The following is a 17,978-nucleotide window of genomic DNA, read 5'->3' on the forward strand; positions in this document are numbered from 1 at the left end:
AGTTTTATCCGGACAGAGTTTGTTTACGTTTGGACCCCACCTTTCTCCCGAAAGTCAACACACACTTTCACAGAGCCCTAGAGTTGGTGTTACCGGATTTCTGTGCTCGTGGTAATCACCCCTTAGAACTTAAGTGGCATAAGGTAGACGTACGCAGAGCGTTGAAGCTTTACATCAGGCGTACCAACACTTTACGCAAAACTGAGGCCTTGTTTGTGTCATTTAGTTCTAGTAGACTGGGCTTCAAGGTTTCTTCAAATACCATTAGCCAGTGGGTAAGACTTTGTATAGTCGAGGCATACAAGGCGAGTTCAAGTACTCCGCCGAGTGGTATACAGGCTCATTCAACAAGTAGTGCGGCTTCCTCGGCGGCTTGGGCGACGCAAGCACCCCTTGAAGATATCTGCAGAGCCGCGGCGTGGAGTTCACCCACAACCTTTATTCGATACAAGAAGTTAGATGCCTTCGCTTCGGCTGAAGCGGCCTTTGGCAGGCGTGTACTCCAGAAAGTGTGCGGGGAGGTACAGCCCATGGTTCACCAATCTCCCTCCCTGGAACATTAAAACTTGGTTATATCCCATGCTGGACTCTCCTTCCAGGAGGCATGGGAGAAGAACCGTTGTACCTACCTGAACGGTCTTCTCGATGCCCTGGAAGGAGAGTCCAAACCCTCCCTGGGAACCATGGGAGTTCTAGTTTTTGTTGTTATTATTGTTCTTATTATTGTTGTTCAATAAAGTTTGATTATTCTTACCTTTTTTCGTTTTTTAAAACTGGATACTTGGGGCAGCAAGGGGGCGGTACCTAATTATTATGTATTTATGTTAATTTGAAACTCAGTCCTACCAATAAGACTTGAGCTAAACCCATGCTGGACTCTCCTTCCAGGGCATCGAGAAGACCGTTCAGGTAGGTACAACGGTTCTTTCATGGGCTTACATGATGTTGGTCAGACTTGAAAATACATATTCCAGTGAAGGAATTATAGCTATAATTGCGTAAATGTTGGTATATAATTAAATATGAAACTAAAGTCTTCATTAATAATTGTTACTAGAATAAAAGCTTGAAAAAGAAACTTGGATCAGAAAGCAAACAACTGAGTATTACTGAAGGAAAGGTTGGCATGTTTATTTTTTACATTAGTGATAAATTTTTGTAAGAAATAATATAGATTTGGGGAATTAGATATGTAAGATATGATACATAGTGGCATTTAACAAAAGCATTTATGAATTACCTTTTTTACTATTATGGCCTGAGGGATACACAGTTTGAACAAAATAGTAGTAAACTAAAGGAATAACAGCTAAAATAAGACATCTGAAAATAATTATTTGCTTCAATTCTTCAACTGAATACAATTCTGCTGACATTAGTTTTGGTACAATAAGGAACGTTAAATATTACTTACTTGGGCATATATTTAAGTATTTGAATGTCATTCAAGGATAATCTTTCTCTGCTATTACTTAAAACAGGTCCTATTTTTTTTAGATTTCCATTAGAGATTCCAAAAACGTGGTGTTACTTGAAAGTCAAATTAATATTACATAATTAATTTCTTAAAACAAGAAACCTGAAAAAGTGGAAATACTTAACTGAAAAGCAGAGATTAGTTGACTTTTAGTGAGGTCTGAAGTAATTCTTAATATTTTTTGAAGTAGGCACATTTAAAAGTGCTGTTAAATTCACTTTTGTTTCCATTGATTTCATGTTCATTTCAGTTCCTCAACTATTTTGGGATCCAATTTGGAAATAAGATTACCATATTTGGATTGCAAAAAACTGAAAAACCTAAACAATTAGAAATGTGGTTCACTGTAAGAAAAATTCAGAAGCAGAATTCATATTATAGAAATGTATGAAAAGTTGTTAGGAAATAAATGATGTTGTTTGGACATATCCCTTGATTATTATGAATAGGAATAAACTTGTTTTCATTTTTGTTCAAAGCTGAATAATTTTCAATTAGAGTTGGAAAACACAAATCGGTTACACAAAGAAACAAGTGACAACTATAAAAATGAAATTGAGATGTCTAAGACAAATGAAAAAAGACTTCTGAAGGAGGTGACAATTTATGTTTTTGGTATTTTATAGAACTGCACAATTTATATTGGCATAATTGTATACAGTATTTTATTCTATGGTTTGTGTTTATGAGTTGTCCACCTGATGAAGTGGACAAGGCCATTGGAGCTGTGAGTTCCACCACCTGTTTACTGGATCCGTGTCCCTCTTGGTTGGTTTCGGCCAGCCGAGAGGTGACATGGAGCTGGGCCCAAGAGATTGTCAACGCCTCCTTGGGGAGGGGGTCCTTTCCGGCCCTTTATAAGGAGGCACTTGTGCGCCCCCTTCTCAAGAAGCCTTCCCTGGACCCAGTCGTGTTTAATAACTACCGTCCAGTCTCCAACCTTCCCTTTATGGGGAAAGTTGTTGAGAAGGTGGTGGCGCTCCAACTCCAGTGGTCCTTGGAAGAAGCCGATTATCTAGGTTCTCAGCAGTCTGGATTCAGGCCCGGCTACAGCACGGAAACTGCTTTGGTCGCGTTGATGGATGATCTCTGGCGGGCCCGGGACAGGGGCTTGTCCTCTGTCCTGGTGCTTCTTGACCTCTCAGCGGCTTTCGATACCATTGACCATGGTATCCTTCTGCGCCGGCTAGAGGGGTTGGGAGTGGGAGGCACTGTTCTTCAGTGGTTCTCCTCCTACCTCTCCGGCCAGTCGCAGTTGGTGTTAGTGGGGGGTCAGAGGTCGATCTCTAGGTCTCTCCCTTGTGGGGTGCCTCAGGGGTCGGTCCTCTCCCCCCTGCTATTTAATATCTACATGAAACCGCTGGGTGAGATCATCGAAGGACATGGGGTGAGGTATCATCAATATGCCGATGATACCCAGCTACACATCTCCACCCCATGTCCAGTCAACGAAGCAGTGGAAGTAATGTGCCGGTGCCTGGAGGCTGTTGGGGCCTGGATGGGTGTCAACAAACTCAAACTCAACTCAGACAAGACGGAGTGGCTGTGGGTTTTGCCTCCCAAGGACAATTCCATCTGTCCGTCCATTACCTTGGGGGGGGAAACTATTGACCCCCTCAGAGAGGGTCCGCAACTTGGGCGTCCTCCTCGATCCACAGCTGACATTGGAACATCATCTTTCGGCTGTGGCAAGGGGGGCGTTTGCCCAGGTTCGCCTGGTGCACCAGTTGCAGCCCTATTTGGACAGGGAGTCACTGCTCACAGTCACTCATGCCCTCATTACCTTGAGGTTCGATTACTGCAACGCTCTACATGGGGCTACCTTTGAAAAGTGTTCAGAAACTTCAGATCATGCAGAATGCGGCCGCGAGAGCCTTTGTGGGGCTTCCTAGATTCGCCCACATTTCTGCAACACACCAAGACCTGCACTAGCTGCCGATGGGTTTCTGGTCACAATTCAAAGTGTTGGTAATCACCTTTAAAGCCCTACATGGCATTGGGCCAGAATACATCCAGAACTGCCTTCTACCGCACGAATCCCAGCGGCCGATAAGATCCCACAGAGTTGGCCTTCTCCGGGTCCCGTCGACCAAACAATGTCGTTTGGCGGGCCCCAGGGGAAGAGCCTTCTCTGTGGCGTCCCTGGCCCTCTGGAACCAACTCCCCCCAGAGATTAGAACTGCCCCCACCCTCCTTGTCTTTTGCAAATTACTTAAGACCCACCTTTGTTGCCAGGCATGGGGGAGTTAAGTTATCCTTTCCCCCTAGGCTACTACAAGTTATGCATGGTATGTTTGTATGTATGTTTGGTTTTTTATAATAAGGGTTTTTTAGTTGTTTTTATTACCGTATATACTCGAGTATAAGCCGACCCGAGTATACGCCGAGGCACCAATTTTTGCCACAAAAAACCTGGGAAAATGTATTGACCCGAGTATAAGCCGAGGTTAGAAAATGCAGTGGCTACTGGTAACTTGTAAAAATGGAAAACAATAAAATTACATTAATTGAGACATGTTTTAGAATATTTATTTTAAAGAAAACCAGTAAACTAGCTGTGTAAATTTAAAAGAGGGTAAACAAATTAACAATATTAACAATAAATTAAAAAGTAAAAAAAGTAACTTGATCAGCAACAAAGCTAAAACCTAAGAGTTAAAATCCTTCACAACTGGATTTCTTCTCATCATTAATTGGATTTACATTATTGTTCTGTTTTTATATATGCTGTGAGCCACCCTGAGTCCTTGGAGAGGGATGGCATACAAATCCAATTAAACAAACAAACAAACAAACAAACAAATAAGTGTATCCAAAGAAGAGCTTCAGCATTAGCTGCTGTGAGGTTATCAGCATAGAAAACCAAATAGATAGATAGATAGATAGATAGATAGATAGATAGATAGATAGATAGATAGATAGAAAGATAGAGATAGATAGAAAGATAGATAGACAGACAGACAGATAGAAAAATAGATAGATAGATAGATAGATAGATAGATAGAAATAGATACAGATAGATAGATAGATAGATAGATAGAAAGATAGACAGATAGAAAGATAGATAGATAGATAGAAAGAAAGAAAAATAGATAGATAGAAAAATAGATAGATAGAAAGATAGATAGATAGATAGATAGATAGATAGATAGATAGAAATAGATATAGATAGATAGACAGACAGACAGACAGACAGATAGGGAGACAGACAGACTAGCGAGACAAGCAAAACTTGCTAAACACAGACAGCTCTTGTGGTTTTGTATCCTAAATATGCAGGTCCTATTTAGAATCAAACTCATTTTTAAAATATGTAAAATGCTTCCCCTCATACTTGTTAATTGAAACTTGCTCTCAAACCCACTTTATAAAAGGCAACTTTTAAAGATCCACAAACACACTTTAGGAATTCCTGTCTAGCTCTGCCTCATAACACATTATTAGATCCTATCCAAGCAAGGACAGCAACTACCACAAAATACCATTTTTTAAACAGTTTAAATCCTTTCAAAGGAGGGGGAGGAGAATCTGACAGCAGGGGGCCTTTTTAATCCAACTAAGGGCAATGCAGAGAGAGCAAGGAATAGTTACTGTAAACCTGTTGACAAATACACACAGGGAGTAAAAAAAAAAGCCTCGGTTTCAGCAAGAGGTAGCTGGCTTTTTTCACGGTGGGGGGGAGAGGGGGTATGCACTCACACACACACCACCTCACCGGCTTTCCATTGCTTTTTTCCCCTCTCGGTTGGAGCACATGGCTGGCTCCTTTGCTTGAGCCAGGGAGAGAAGGCAACAGCCTCCTCGCTCTGGCTCAAGCAATGGCGCCCTCTTGTGGTGACTTTGTCAATGACCCGAGTATAAGCCGAGGTTGTGTTTTTTCAGCCCATTTTTTGGGCTGAAAAACTCGGCTTATACTCGAGTATATACGGTAATTGGATTGTTCATGTTGTTTTACCGCTGTTGTTAGCCGCCCCGAGTCTGCGGAGAAGAGGGGCATACAAATCCAATAAATAATAATAATAATAATAATATTTACAGGTTGACTCTTTAGTAATTTTTATTTGTCTTCAGAATGTTCTCAGTAAACAAGATGTAAAAGATTGATAGGGGCTGAGCGAAGAAGTATTATATCTCATCTTTAGAACTAACTTTAGAAGCAAAATCCTAAAAGTTTGGGAAAGGGGGGAGCTGAAACACATATAAAATGACATATGTAGACAATGTAATGACACTTATCCCGGAGAAAGAAACAATGAATGTCACTTTAAGCAAACAACCTTAGCTTAGATCTTTGTCTCTCTTCCATCCCTATAGATTCAATGCCATAAAATTGTAGTTTTAAACTTTAATTGAAACAATTTGCTTGTTGTAACAATGAGGGCAAGAATAAATGCATTCTTCTTAACCAACAGTTAGATAGAGGACAAAATAAATCTCTTTTAGGCTTTCCCTTTGAAACAAAATTATCTGATAATTTCAATAAAAATACAGTAAGGTCTAGTATAAGGCAAAATAAGATAATACAGTGATATCTCGTCTTACGAACCCCTCGTCATACGAACTTTTCGATATACAAACCCGGGGTTTATTATTTTTTTGGCTCTTCTTCCGAACTATTTTCACCTTACAACACATACACCCGCCACTGGGATGCCCCGCCTCCGGACTTCCGTTGCCAGGCGAAGGCTCCCCTCTTTGGGAGACCCCAACTCTGGACCTTCCATTGCCAGTGAAGCGCCCTTTTTTGCGCTGCTGGGATTCCCCTGAGGCTCCCCTCCATGGGAAACCCCACCTCCGGACTTCCGTGTTTTTGTGATGCTGCAGGAGAATCCCAGCAGGAGAATCCCAGCATCGCAAAAATGGGCGCTTCACTGGCAACGGAAGTCCGGAGGTGGGGTTTCCCAGCGAAGGGAGCGTCAGTGAAATTGCAGCATTGCAAAACCACCAAGTCTGGAGGTGGGATTTCGAGGACTTCCGTGTTTTTGCGATGCTGTGTGTTTTTGCGATACTCCCATGGAGGGGAGCCTCAGGGGAATCCCACTAGCACAAAAATGAGTGCTTCGGCTGTCAAAAGGGGTGAATTTTGGGCTTGCACACATTAATCGCTTTTCCGTTGATTCCTATGGGAAACATTGTTTCGTCTTACGAACTTTTTACCTTACGAACCTTGTCCTGGAACCAATTAAGTTCATAAGACGAGGTATCACTGTACTTTATTAACTTATGAGTTCATACAAACAATGAAAAAGGAATAATATTAAAAACAGTTAGACTACAACTGCAAAATAACAAAATTAACCTTGCATATGCTTCAGATGCTTCTCTTTCCAGTTTCATTCCCATTTTCAAGAAGACATTCTTATAGGGGAAATGGGCAGCACAAAAATTTAATAATATTTTTGTTATTTCCCCCCCTAAAGATATATAGTAGTCTGACCCTTGGAGATTGGCTTGATGTCTGTCTTGGCTCTATATCAAATGTAATCAAGATAAATTCCTATTCCAAATGCCCATTGGAAGTTAACATTGCCATATATTGATTCGTATTGTCTGAGAGTCCAGAAAATTATTACATTAAAAATATAACCAATTCAATGTATGTTAGCCTAATTAAATTCATTTAATCATTTCCTCTCATTTAATCACTCTCAGTCATATGTTTTGTCTTGTTACTAGTTAGAAACAATGAATTCTTTAACTAATGAAGCAGTGACAATGCAGAAAGAAATAGATATTCGATGTCAGCACAAAATTACTGAAATGGTAGCACTTATGGAAAAACATAAGGTAAGCATAGTCTTTTATTTACATATAAACAAGAGATAGATAATGCAATGCTGACTATTAGCACCATTGCCTGTCAGCAACCAATCCTCTTCTCTGTCTATGAGGGCAGGTAGCTCTCTGTCTGGTCAACCGCCTCCTCTAATGCCTGAGGGTTGGAACAGCATCCTCATCCTCTGGCTTCTCAAATATGCTATCCTGGTTCCAATTCCCCCCGCCCGCCCTTCCTCCTCTGAACCAGGTCTGATGAGACCATGACACTCAGTTACTTAGTGATCATTTGAAGCTATAATGAGCCCCTCTAGGACTACTTATAAGTCAATTTTGAAGTTCTGGCAGTCCCCCCCCCGCTGCCCCCATTTTGGGTGCCTGGTAACCAGCCCACCTTCATGTTTTTTGTGACTGTGATTCCTGACCTTTTTTTTGGTGTGGCAGAAATCCATGTTTACTTCTGATATACTTAGGTACAGTGGGCTTGCTTAACAATCATGGTACTCACTGAAGGACTGTGACACTAAAAAGATTGTAAAATTGAGCATGATCACATGGTGTCCCATTTAATGACCAGCACAAGTTATTATCATAATTCAGGGTTCAATTCTGTTTGTAAATTGAAGACTATTTACATACTACCTCTCCTTACACCTGGTTTTACAACCTGAATCTGGAGGGTGAGTTTTGACTTTTCTCTCAGAAGTGAAGCAAACCAAAGTCTTATAGGAGGCTTATTACAAATTTCATGTCCCCTTCACTTTTCATTTCTACTATATGCATTCACTTTTATCTTTCTGATGGGGAATTTAGAAGGAGGGAAAATCTTTTTCACTTATTTTTAATTCCCTGTTATATGTCTGTAATTCTATTAGAAAAAGCCACTTATATCTGCTTCTTGAAAGGAGAAATTTAATCCAACAAGGACCAGTTAGAGTTACTATAAAGCAAAATATTATTGCAGAAAATTGTGGGAAGGATGATATCTGAACAGTAAACATTAGCAGCGATGAATAATTATATCCCAAATGGATTAAGCATTTTGAAGTCATTTTTCTTACTTTAATCATTGTTCTGATTATAGGAAGAGAATCTTAGCATGTTTTCTGAACCATCATCTTGAAAAGGAGCATAGAATCCTTGAATGATGTTACAATACCTTTCCCCACTTTAAACATGCTCTCCTATTTAGGGAAACTGAAGCATTGTTTTAGTATGGCACAATCTCTCCCACCTCATATTTCATCATTCTTAAGCTTCTGTTCTTGATCCCATATTGTTTGCAAATACCCCTATTAAATACATGGGTCTTTTTTCCATATATATACTGAGCTTGTATATAGGAACAGCAGCTTAAGAATGATGAAATATGAGGTGGGAGAAATTTGGGTAGGACAGTTAATTCTCAAGTAATATAGCCAGTGGAACTGTCTGGCTTGTTCTTATTGCATTGGGAGAGGTGAAAATTGTTCAGATCTTGGTCTTTCCCCCCCTCTCTACACAGACATCATCTAGACATACATCCATTCACACACCCACATGCAACCTCCATCAGTGTAGCTGTTGATATTTCTAATGTGAGTCAAAATAGCCCTTCTTTATTTTTGCTTATATACAGGTACCTGATAGCTGGCCTTCCCCATGTTTGATATTCCTACGTCCCAGCATAAAAAATTAGATGGAATCTGCAGTTTTAGTGAGATGGCCTCTGCCAGTCACAACAATTTTAGCTATGAAGGCATACAACTACTAATCCAGGGGTGAAATACTATTGGTTCAGCCCGGTTCGGGTGTACCCATAGCGGTGGCCGCTAGTGGTTTGGAGAACCGGTAGCAGCAGCAGCACGAGGCTCGCCTCACCTACCCAGGTGCCACCATTTTGTTTTTTAACCCTCTGTGCATGCGCAATGCCTTCTGCGCATGTGCAGAGGGTGAAAGTGTGTGCACAATGGTAACGTGTGTGTGTGCAAAGCACTGTCACACACAAATTACACTTGTGCATGCAAATCACACGCTTCCAAACTGGTAGTGAAAGTAAGTAGATTTCACCACTGTGCTAACCAGAAATGTGATGGTGCATTTGCAGTAGGGTTACTATAGCAAAATGTTCCCCTCTGAAGCTCCTTTTCCTTGCAACATAGAATGTCCACAGAGAAAGTATTTGCTGACATAAGAACACCTTTCCCCAACTTAAACATGCAACAGGCTGGTGGTTTCCATTGTGAAAACATGGTTTCAATGAATGTTAAATCAACTAAACTATAAATGAGCTTAAAGAGGGGAAAAAAGAAAATTTACTTCTTGTGGTCAGTAGGTAAAGAGTTACTAGAGAGTCTGAAGTCATTTAACCAAGCTATGACTTCCAGAACTTACAGAAAGGTCCTTTGTTTCCAATAAGTTTTGATAACTGATTAATAGAAATTGCCTTATGAAAAAGAGCACTGTTAAGAATGAAGAGAGTAGCAGAATGCCTTTGTCATTTCATTTTGCTACACAGAAAAGTCTTAAATGCATGTGCAGCACATTAACAGACACTACTATTTTTGAAAAAAGACATCTGCTTGAGGCATATTGACTTTAGTTCAGTACTTCTTACTGAAAAACGAAAGTGATATAATCTCCATAGTAAAAGTTGCTGGTTAAGATAAATCGTGTTTACCCCATGATGTAATGTACTTAATTGAAATAATATACAGCCATTTCCCACTCCCTTAATAATTATATCCAAATCAGTAGTGGGTTCCAAAATCCTTTACTACTGATTTATGGGCGCAGGAGGGCAGAGCATTCCGGATGGGTGGGTGGAACTTCCTGCCGCCGGCCTTAGCGGTTCTAAGAACAGGTCTGAACTGGGAGCAACCCACTGCTGATCCAAATGCCATATTACTTTTAGTTCAGTTCTTATTAATATCACATATTAGGGACACTTCACCATGGGGAAAAGGTATGAGGTCTCTAAGAATTTATGATGATTTGATGGCACATAATCAGTATGGAATGTAATCCTTTTTTAACTACTAAATACAGTATCTGTTCTGTGCAGCACCAATATGATAAAACAGTGGATGAGAAAGATACAGAATTAGAGTTTCATAAGACAAAACTGCAAGAACAGTCATCAGAAATACAGTCTTTGGTAAGAATATCTTGTAAGTTGTTTTTAGACTGATGTGCAGGTACTTTAATTTTCTTTTTTCCTGAAGTATTTGCATGACCATACTGGCTAGTATTTAGATGAAAGAACACTAAAAAATTTCAGAGTAAAACTGCAAGTTAAAAAACTTCCTGACAAATAACAACAACAAATTTGCTATGAAAATTACATGGTGGTATGCATGTATTCACCAGAATTTGAGTTAAACTTTGTTTTTGAATATTTTTTTCCTGTTATATATCTTTACTGCTTTAATAAAAACTGATGAGTATTTCACAGGATCTGTCCCAACTTTATTTCTCACATAATTGTTATTCTCAGAAAAATGAACTTTCTGGTAAGAAAAATGAAGTTTTCTCTCTTCAGGAGCAACTTAAAAGAGAAATTAATGAGAAGGTATGTCTTCTGAACTTATAGTAAAGATACACTGCTGTTCAAATAATAAATTAATAATGTTCTTCCATATGACTAGACACTAAGATATAAATCCTGATTTCTTATATTAGTATAAAAATGTCATCCAGCAGTAATGTGTATAAAATATCCATTTAAATTAACCTGTATCTGATTTTTTATTACAAGCTAATTAATAAACTCATTACATACCTGAAGGAAAAGGTTATAAAAAAGTAAACACCTTTTAATAAAAATATACATATTTGAGGGGTACTCTCTGAACTTGATTTTCTTGCAGATGTTTCATTCATGCTACCTTGATTATATGATCTAGTTTGGTTAATTAAACATTTACAAAAAAATAACCAAGCTCAGAGAACACCAAGGTCCCCTCGTTCCAACCCTGAGCTACAAATATTCTCCTTTATTGATAAAACATGTCTCTTTACAGTAATTTTTAACTGCATGTTTTGTGGAATAACTTTATTATCTTTTAGATAAATGTAGCATCTTCAATGAATTTATATCAGAAGAAGCCTTTTGGAAATCATAGTAAAAGTGGAATTTGTATAGTAGTTTGCCCTATTTGTCAATCTTGAAGCAACTTTTATTCTTTAAAAATATTTTTTAAATATGCAGAAGAATAAAAATAGATTAAAGGCTAAGACCTAAAGTGTGAGCAAAATTGGAAAAATCTGAAGTGGACAGTATTCACCAACTGTATTCACCGACATATTGAGCAATTAAATTAATTGTACAATATGGTCGATAACTTGGAACAATAATTGAATCAAGGCAAGGCAATTATGTGCTGGCTTAGTTTTAATATTTAGTTTTAATATTTGTACACAATTAGATATACTGATGGTTACTAATTTTTCCATTCAACTGAATTAGAAAGTTAACGAGGCTTATTTATAATTTTCATTTGCTAAATTTGCAGCTGAGAGTAGGTATTAAAGTCTTTTCTGAAATTAAATGATCTTAATCAAATATCATGTTACAATATTATGTAAAAAAAATCAATTTTCTTTTTTTACCTTCAGGAGAACCTGGCCATAGAAGCAAATCAGGTAAGGAGAGCATGCAGATGAGGCTTTAGAATTACTTTCAACTCTTTCATAGTTTTGTTCAAGATCATGTGGCCAGAAGGAATGCTTTGACCATTTAGGATTTTTTTTTCCTGATAACATTGCTATCTGGTGTGGCTCATTTTTTAATCTTAATCTTAATTTTAATCTTTAATCTTCCTTTCAAATCAATTTTAGTTTTGATTTATTCAGCTTTCAATGTATCAGTCCAGTTGTTCAGTTTCTAGACATAGTCCTACTGACAGACAGGTAAAATCCAGAGTCCCTTAAGGTAATTTATTTCCCACAATCTGTTTGGCTGGGAAAAAACAAAAACAAAATAACTTATTAGCTTTCTTTGTCAGAATTTCTTATACTTTGAAATAATTTTAACTGAGTAGTTAAATTAATTCAATGTAGTTAAATTTATGGTTTTTTTATTCTTTTTTACTTTTCTTACTATATTTTAATTTTAGAAACTGCAGGCACAATTTACAGAAATTCCTGACTCTCTGTCAGTTAAGCCTTCGTGGACATCTGCCAAGGTTTGTTCCTTAACAAATTCTTTTATTTCTCTTTCCTTTATTTTAGGTTTACAAAGACAGTTATTGTGAAGCTGGTTTTCAGATATTAACCAAGTAATTTTTAGAGAAAAATGTTTTTAAAATATTTTTTCCATTTTTATTAATTCAAGCCTTTTGGCTACATTAGAGCCATTAAGGTATCAGGCTAGAAATCAGGAGAATGTTAAATAAATAGTAACTCTTACTTTAAGAAGGAGACAGCGGCATATATTTATAAGAAAACATAAAGGGACAAAAGAAGAGCAACAAGCAAACAGAAAAATGTGAGATAGAATTATTATTATTATTATTATTATTATTATTTATTGGATTTGTATGCCGCCCCTCTCCGCAGACCCGGGGTGGCTAACAACAATGATAAAAAACAGCATGTAGAGATCCAATTGATAAAACAACTAAAAATCCTTATAATAAAACTAAACATACACACAAATATACCATGCATAACTTGTAATGGCCTAGGGGGAAGGAATATCTTAACTCCCCCATGCTTGGCGGCATAAATGAGTCTTGAGTAGTTTACGAAAGACAGGGAGGGTGGGGGCAGTTCTAATCTCCGGGGGGAGTTGGTTCCAGAGGGCCGGGGCCGCCACAGAGAAGGCTCTTCCCCTGGGGCCTGCCAAACAACATTGTTTATTCAACGGGACCCGGAGAAGGCCAACTCTGTGGGACCATATCGGTCGCTGGGATTCGTGCGGTAGCAGGCGGTTCTGGAGGTAATCTGGTCCCATGCCATGTAGGGCTTTAAAGGTGATAACCAACACTTTGAATTGTGACCGGAAACTGATCAGCAGCTAATGCAAGCCACGGAGTGTTGAAGAAACGTGGGCGAATCTTGGAAGCCCCATGACGGCTCTCGCGGCTGCGTTCTGCATGATCTGAAGTTTCCAAACACTTTTCAAAGGTAGCCCCATGTAGAGAGCGTTGCAGTAATCGAACCTCGAGGTGATGATTGCATGAGCGACTGTGAGCAATGACTCCCTGTCCAAATAGGGCCGGCAACTGGTACATATGCTTACATATGTATTTACATATATATAAATATAATCTCTAACATAAATATTATCATTTTTAAACAAAAGTATTATTTTAGTTGCATAAACATTATACTGAAGTGAGGTTTCAAGTGCAAATGGAACAAAATGAGATTTAATACAGGGATGAAGAAAAACAAAAATTAAAAATATAATTAAAAACAACCAAGAAAACAAAACTGCAAGAAAAAACATTTCAACACTCCCTTTTGTTATTTTCTCTTTTCCATGAGTATTAAAGGGTACACTTTTATTTTTTTAAAACATCTGCAATTATAATTTATTTAGATTCTTTTAATTATATTTAGATAATTTTCTTCTTTTTGTTCAAAAAAATTGTGTCTTAATTTGCCTTATGTTATATATTGTTTATAAGGAATTCATTCCTGCTTAAATGTGGTTAGACTTACATTATGAATGTATATAGTCAATCTTTCCATTGTCACATTTTCTCTGATTTTGGACTTTCAAATCTTGTATTGTCAGCAAGGTTTTGTTTTGTTTTGTAATGTTGTGTGTGCCAGATTCTTGCCTGTCAGCATATATCTTAATAAATTGTGATGCTTTTTTGCTCTGGAGGATCAATATTTCTGGTTTCCAATAAAATTTATCTTCAGGCTTTCCTTAATGCTTTTTATGTCTCTCCCTCCCCAACATCCCTCCCCCCCATTTGAGTCTTTTTGCATGAGTGCTATTATATGGGAAAAAAATTGCATTTTTAATATTTAATGTATGATGTGTCTATTTTGGTAATTATTGCAAGAATTTTATACCATTTATAGAACATGATATACCAATTTTTTCTCATGTTGTGGCTTTGTGTACATTTTACTATTTTTCCCCATAGTTCCACTTATATTTAAAAAAAATTACACTCATTTTATCATTTTTAATTTTTCTCTTAATGTGTTGTATCCTATTGGCATATGTAATCATCTATTTTTATTATCTTAATTATCCTTGAGATAAAAATATTTGAAGATGATGATGAGGCTAGTTGTGAAATTGTTGGATTAGAATTTTATTTTAATTTTGTTAAATTTCAAAGAACAGAGGTAAAAAATGCAAATTTGCAACCAAAGATAAAAGATGGGGAATGGAATAACAAGGAAAGCTTTAAAAAGTAAAATTTAAAAGCAAAAATAAAAAATAACGAAAAATGACTACTTCCCACACTCTTCAATGCAGATACAGTTATAGAAATAACAAAGAAAAGAAAAAATCTCTTAATAATTGCAGCAGTATATAATACCATAATCAATCTGAATTAAATATAAAACAAACAAACAAACAAATAAATAAATACTTTATTGTCATTGTAGGTATATACCCAGTATACTCATGCATCGAAATTTGTATGAGGCCAAAGACCAATCTCAACATACATAACAATATGAACCATCCAACATCCACACAACAGACCAAGTAATATTGTCCAGCAGTTCACTGATGGTGATCCCCTAGTACATTGTTAAGTGCAATTATAGCTCTGGGATAAAAACTGTTCAGAAAACATGTGGTTCGAGTTTTAATTGTTCTGTATCTTCTGCCAGAAGGCAGCAGTACAAAAAGATTGTAAGCAGGATGACAAGAGTCTCTGAGAATATTGTACACCTTTCTAAAACAGCAAGATGTGAAGATATTGCCCAGGGTTGGTAGCTCAAGCCCAGTGATATTCTGGGCAGTTCTAATAATTCTCTGTAAAGCTTTTTTATCCACTAGGGAGCTGCTCCCATACCATGGGAGAATGCCATATCTTAGGACGCTCTCAATGGTGCTGCAACAATAGATGCTGAGATAGATTTATTTTCCTGAGCATTCTTAGGAAGTACAGCCTCTTTTGTGCCTTCTTCACAAGCATGTTAATATTCATAGTCCATGAGATGTCCTCTGTGATATGAATACCCAGAAATTTAAAGCTACCAACCCTCTCAATCTCTTCGCCATTTATGTACAATTATAAAGGTACATCTTTCTTCCTGAACTCAGTTATCAGTTCTTTAGGTTTTTTAGTGTTAAGTGTAAGATTATTTTCTTTGCACCATAATGTCAGCCCTTGTACTTCATTTCTGTAAGCAGACTCATTGTTCCTATTAATCAGCCCTACCACTGTTGTCTGCAAATTTAATAATCGTATTTACATCATATTATGAATTTCAAAATAATAATATTATTAGATTACTAATTAAATACTATATGTGTGTTAGTAGTAGTTAAAGTTTTAATTATATTAATTAAATAGTATAATTAAATACAAATTACATTAATTATAAATTAAAAATGAATTAATTAAATACTAATTAAACACATACACACATACCGTATATAAATTATATAGCATGTAGTATGACCCTAGGTACTCCTCAAAGGGCTTACAGGAATACTAATGTATATATTTGAACTTTTTTCCAGGGCAGGAAGTGTTTCTGGGATTATTACTTTGACTCATTAGGATATTCCATATTCTCTCCCTAGAGTTCAAGTCCTCTGTCAAGCAAAAATGTTAATGTGCTATTATCTTGTTGAATCATTTTAGATGCCTTCCCTCATAAACTATAACAAATTGAATCAAGTGAGACATTTAACATTATGTTGCTTAAAAGTTATTAATAACCTCTTATGGTTTAACTGTTAAAAGGCATAACTTGTTTCTAATATTTTATTTTACATAGTCATATACGGTGAAGACACCACCAAAATGTAAACTTCCAAGAGAAAGCAATTTAGCTTCAGAAGGAAGGAAAAAAAGAAAAGTCATTTTGGATTTGGATTCTCGGTCAGACAGCTCTGAGAACACTGATCTCCTGGTATTAATTAAAAAATTAATCTGTCTTTTTATTGAAATGGCTTGAAATATGTACAAAAAGTAGAATTATTTTATTAATGTTAAATAGTAATATTTAATGTAATATCTTCAACTGTTGCCATTATTCATGATTTTGAAATTTTTATTTTTAGAGCATGAACAGGGCATTCCTTAGGGCTTGATAAAAATTATGAAAAGAAAGTCATAAATGAAATGAAAATGTTTAAAAATTGTAAGTTTATAGGTATACTGATATGATTGGAAAAATATAAATATAAAAGATGGTTGTTTGGGCAAGAGTACCTTTTGTTGACTCTCAACTTGCTTGTTAACTATTAGATGATAAAATATTGCCAACATTCTAGATGGATCATGAGGTCTTTTTCTGCTGTCAGTCTTCTATGTTTCTAACATCGTAAGAAAGACTAGAAGGTACAAGCAACTTACTTCAGAGATTCCATAGTAGCTTCTTTGCTTCTCATTTATGAATTCATTTTATTCTAATTTTTTTTAGCAAGCCCTATTACATTATTTGAGAAGGGGATGATGCATTAGCAATAGAATAGGGAAATATGATGAAAAACACAAAGATATGTAAGATCAAAACAAAGAAATGATGTAGAAACAGCTTGGACTTGCAGAACAATGCCAAAAATGAACAACTTAGAATAGAAGACTTTCTATAGTGCAATAAGATAAGTAAATTCAATTTAAATTTAATCTTCAGAAATATTCAGGGAAAGTGAAGCACTTGTATCTCTTGAGAGTGATATACAATTAGAAGATGGAGAGGATGTGACTATGTAAGAGGTGAAGTTTCTTGCCTTGGCATTGATATTGATTTGATATATCATGTGAATAAAAAATCCAAAACATTCAAGGAAAGTGGGCTGGCAATATAGAGATGACAAATGATGGGAAAAACAAATCATTTTGAGTCAGTTATTACATTACCATGACATGAGTGGAAACTTTCCTTGCTCAAACAAAACTATGGTGCAGATTACTGCAAGTGGCGTGAATAGGAACAAGTAAAATTATTTACATCTAACTTCTTTGATGACAGATTAACCAAAGTAACCTAATGGACAATTAGTGGTTTTAATCTATTCTGGATATAAAACAAATATAACATTTAAATGCCCTTTCTACTTGCAGGAAAGATAGAGAATAAGGGTGTGGGAGTTGTCGGGGGGGGGGAGTTTTTAAATATATTGATATTCACCCTCTTCTAAAGGAGAAGTACTCTATTTGAGGCAGAAGAAAACAATGCCAACTGGAAAAGTGCATCAAATAGATTCCTTTCCAAAAGAGGTTAAGCTGGTATAAGGAATCAGATTCAATGTCAGATCTAACTAAGCATGAATTCTTGGAACAAATAAGAGAGAGACAGACTGGAGATGAGAGGAAAGGGAGAAAAATATCTCCAATCCAGCCTTTATCAACTTGTTCTTACCTGAACCAAAATACATCTTTTATTGGAAATAGTAAAGGGCCCATTAAGCAGCTACCATTTCTAATTAATCATTTAAAACTTTAATTCCAATAAATTATAAAAAGTGATACATTAAATACTTAACTCTAAAGGTCAGTGAGAAAATAGAATACAAAATCAGGTTAATAAGGGAAATAAAAGGATTATAGGTGGAAAATAAACATGTATAATAAAAACCTTCCCAAAG

The 17,978-nt window shown here is 36.6% G+C and overlaps 1 protein-coding gene across 1 annotated transcript in view; it reads left to right on the top strand.

The window, feature by feature from the left end:
- The window catches only part of SYCP1 (synaptonemal complex protein 1), an 82,932-nt gene that overhangs the window by 54,154 nt on the left and 10,800 nt on the right, over positions 1–17,978 (top strand). The window contains exons 24-31 of the mRNA XM_070745690.1: positions 1,058–1,120; positions 1,957–2,073; positions 7,154–7,264; positions 10,296–10,388; positions 10,728–10,802; positions 11,849–11,875; positions 12,349–12,417; positions 16,163–16,297. Coding sequence (XP_070601791.1) covers positions 1,058–1,120; positions 1,957–2,073; positions 7,154–7,264; positions 10,296–10,388; positions 10,728–10,802; positions 11,849–11,875; positions 12,349–12,417; positions 16,163–16,297 — 690 coding nt within the window. The remainder of the gene's footprint in view (positions 1–1,057; positions 1,121–1,956; positions 2,074–7,153; positions 7,265–10,295; positions 10,389–10,727; positions 10,803–11,848; positions 11,876–12,348; positions 12,418–16,162; positions 16,298–17,978) is intronic.

This window comes from Erythrolamprus reginae, chromosome 3 (genome assembly GCF_031021105.1).
Source record: "Erythrolamprus reginae isolate rEryReg1 chromosome 3, rEryReg1.hap1, whole genome shotgun sequence".
In the NCBI taxonomy this organism is placed as follows: domain Eukaryota; kingdom Metazoa; phylum Chordata; class Lepidosauria; order Squamata; family Dipsadidae; genus Erythrolamprus; species Erythrolamprus reginae.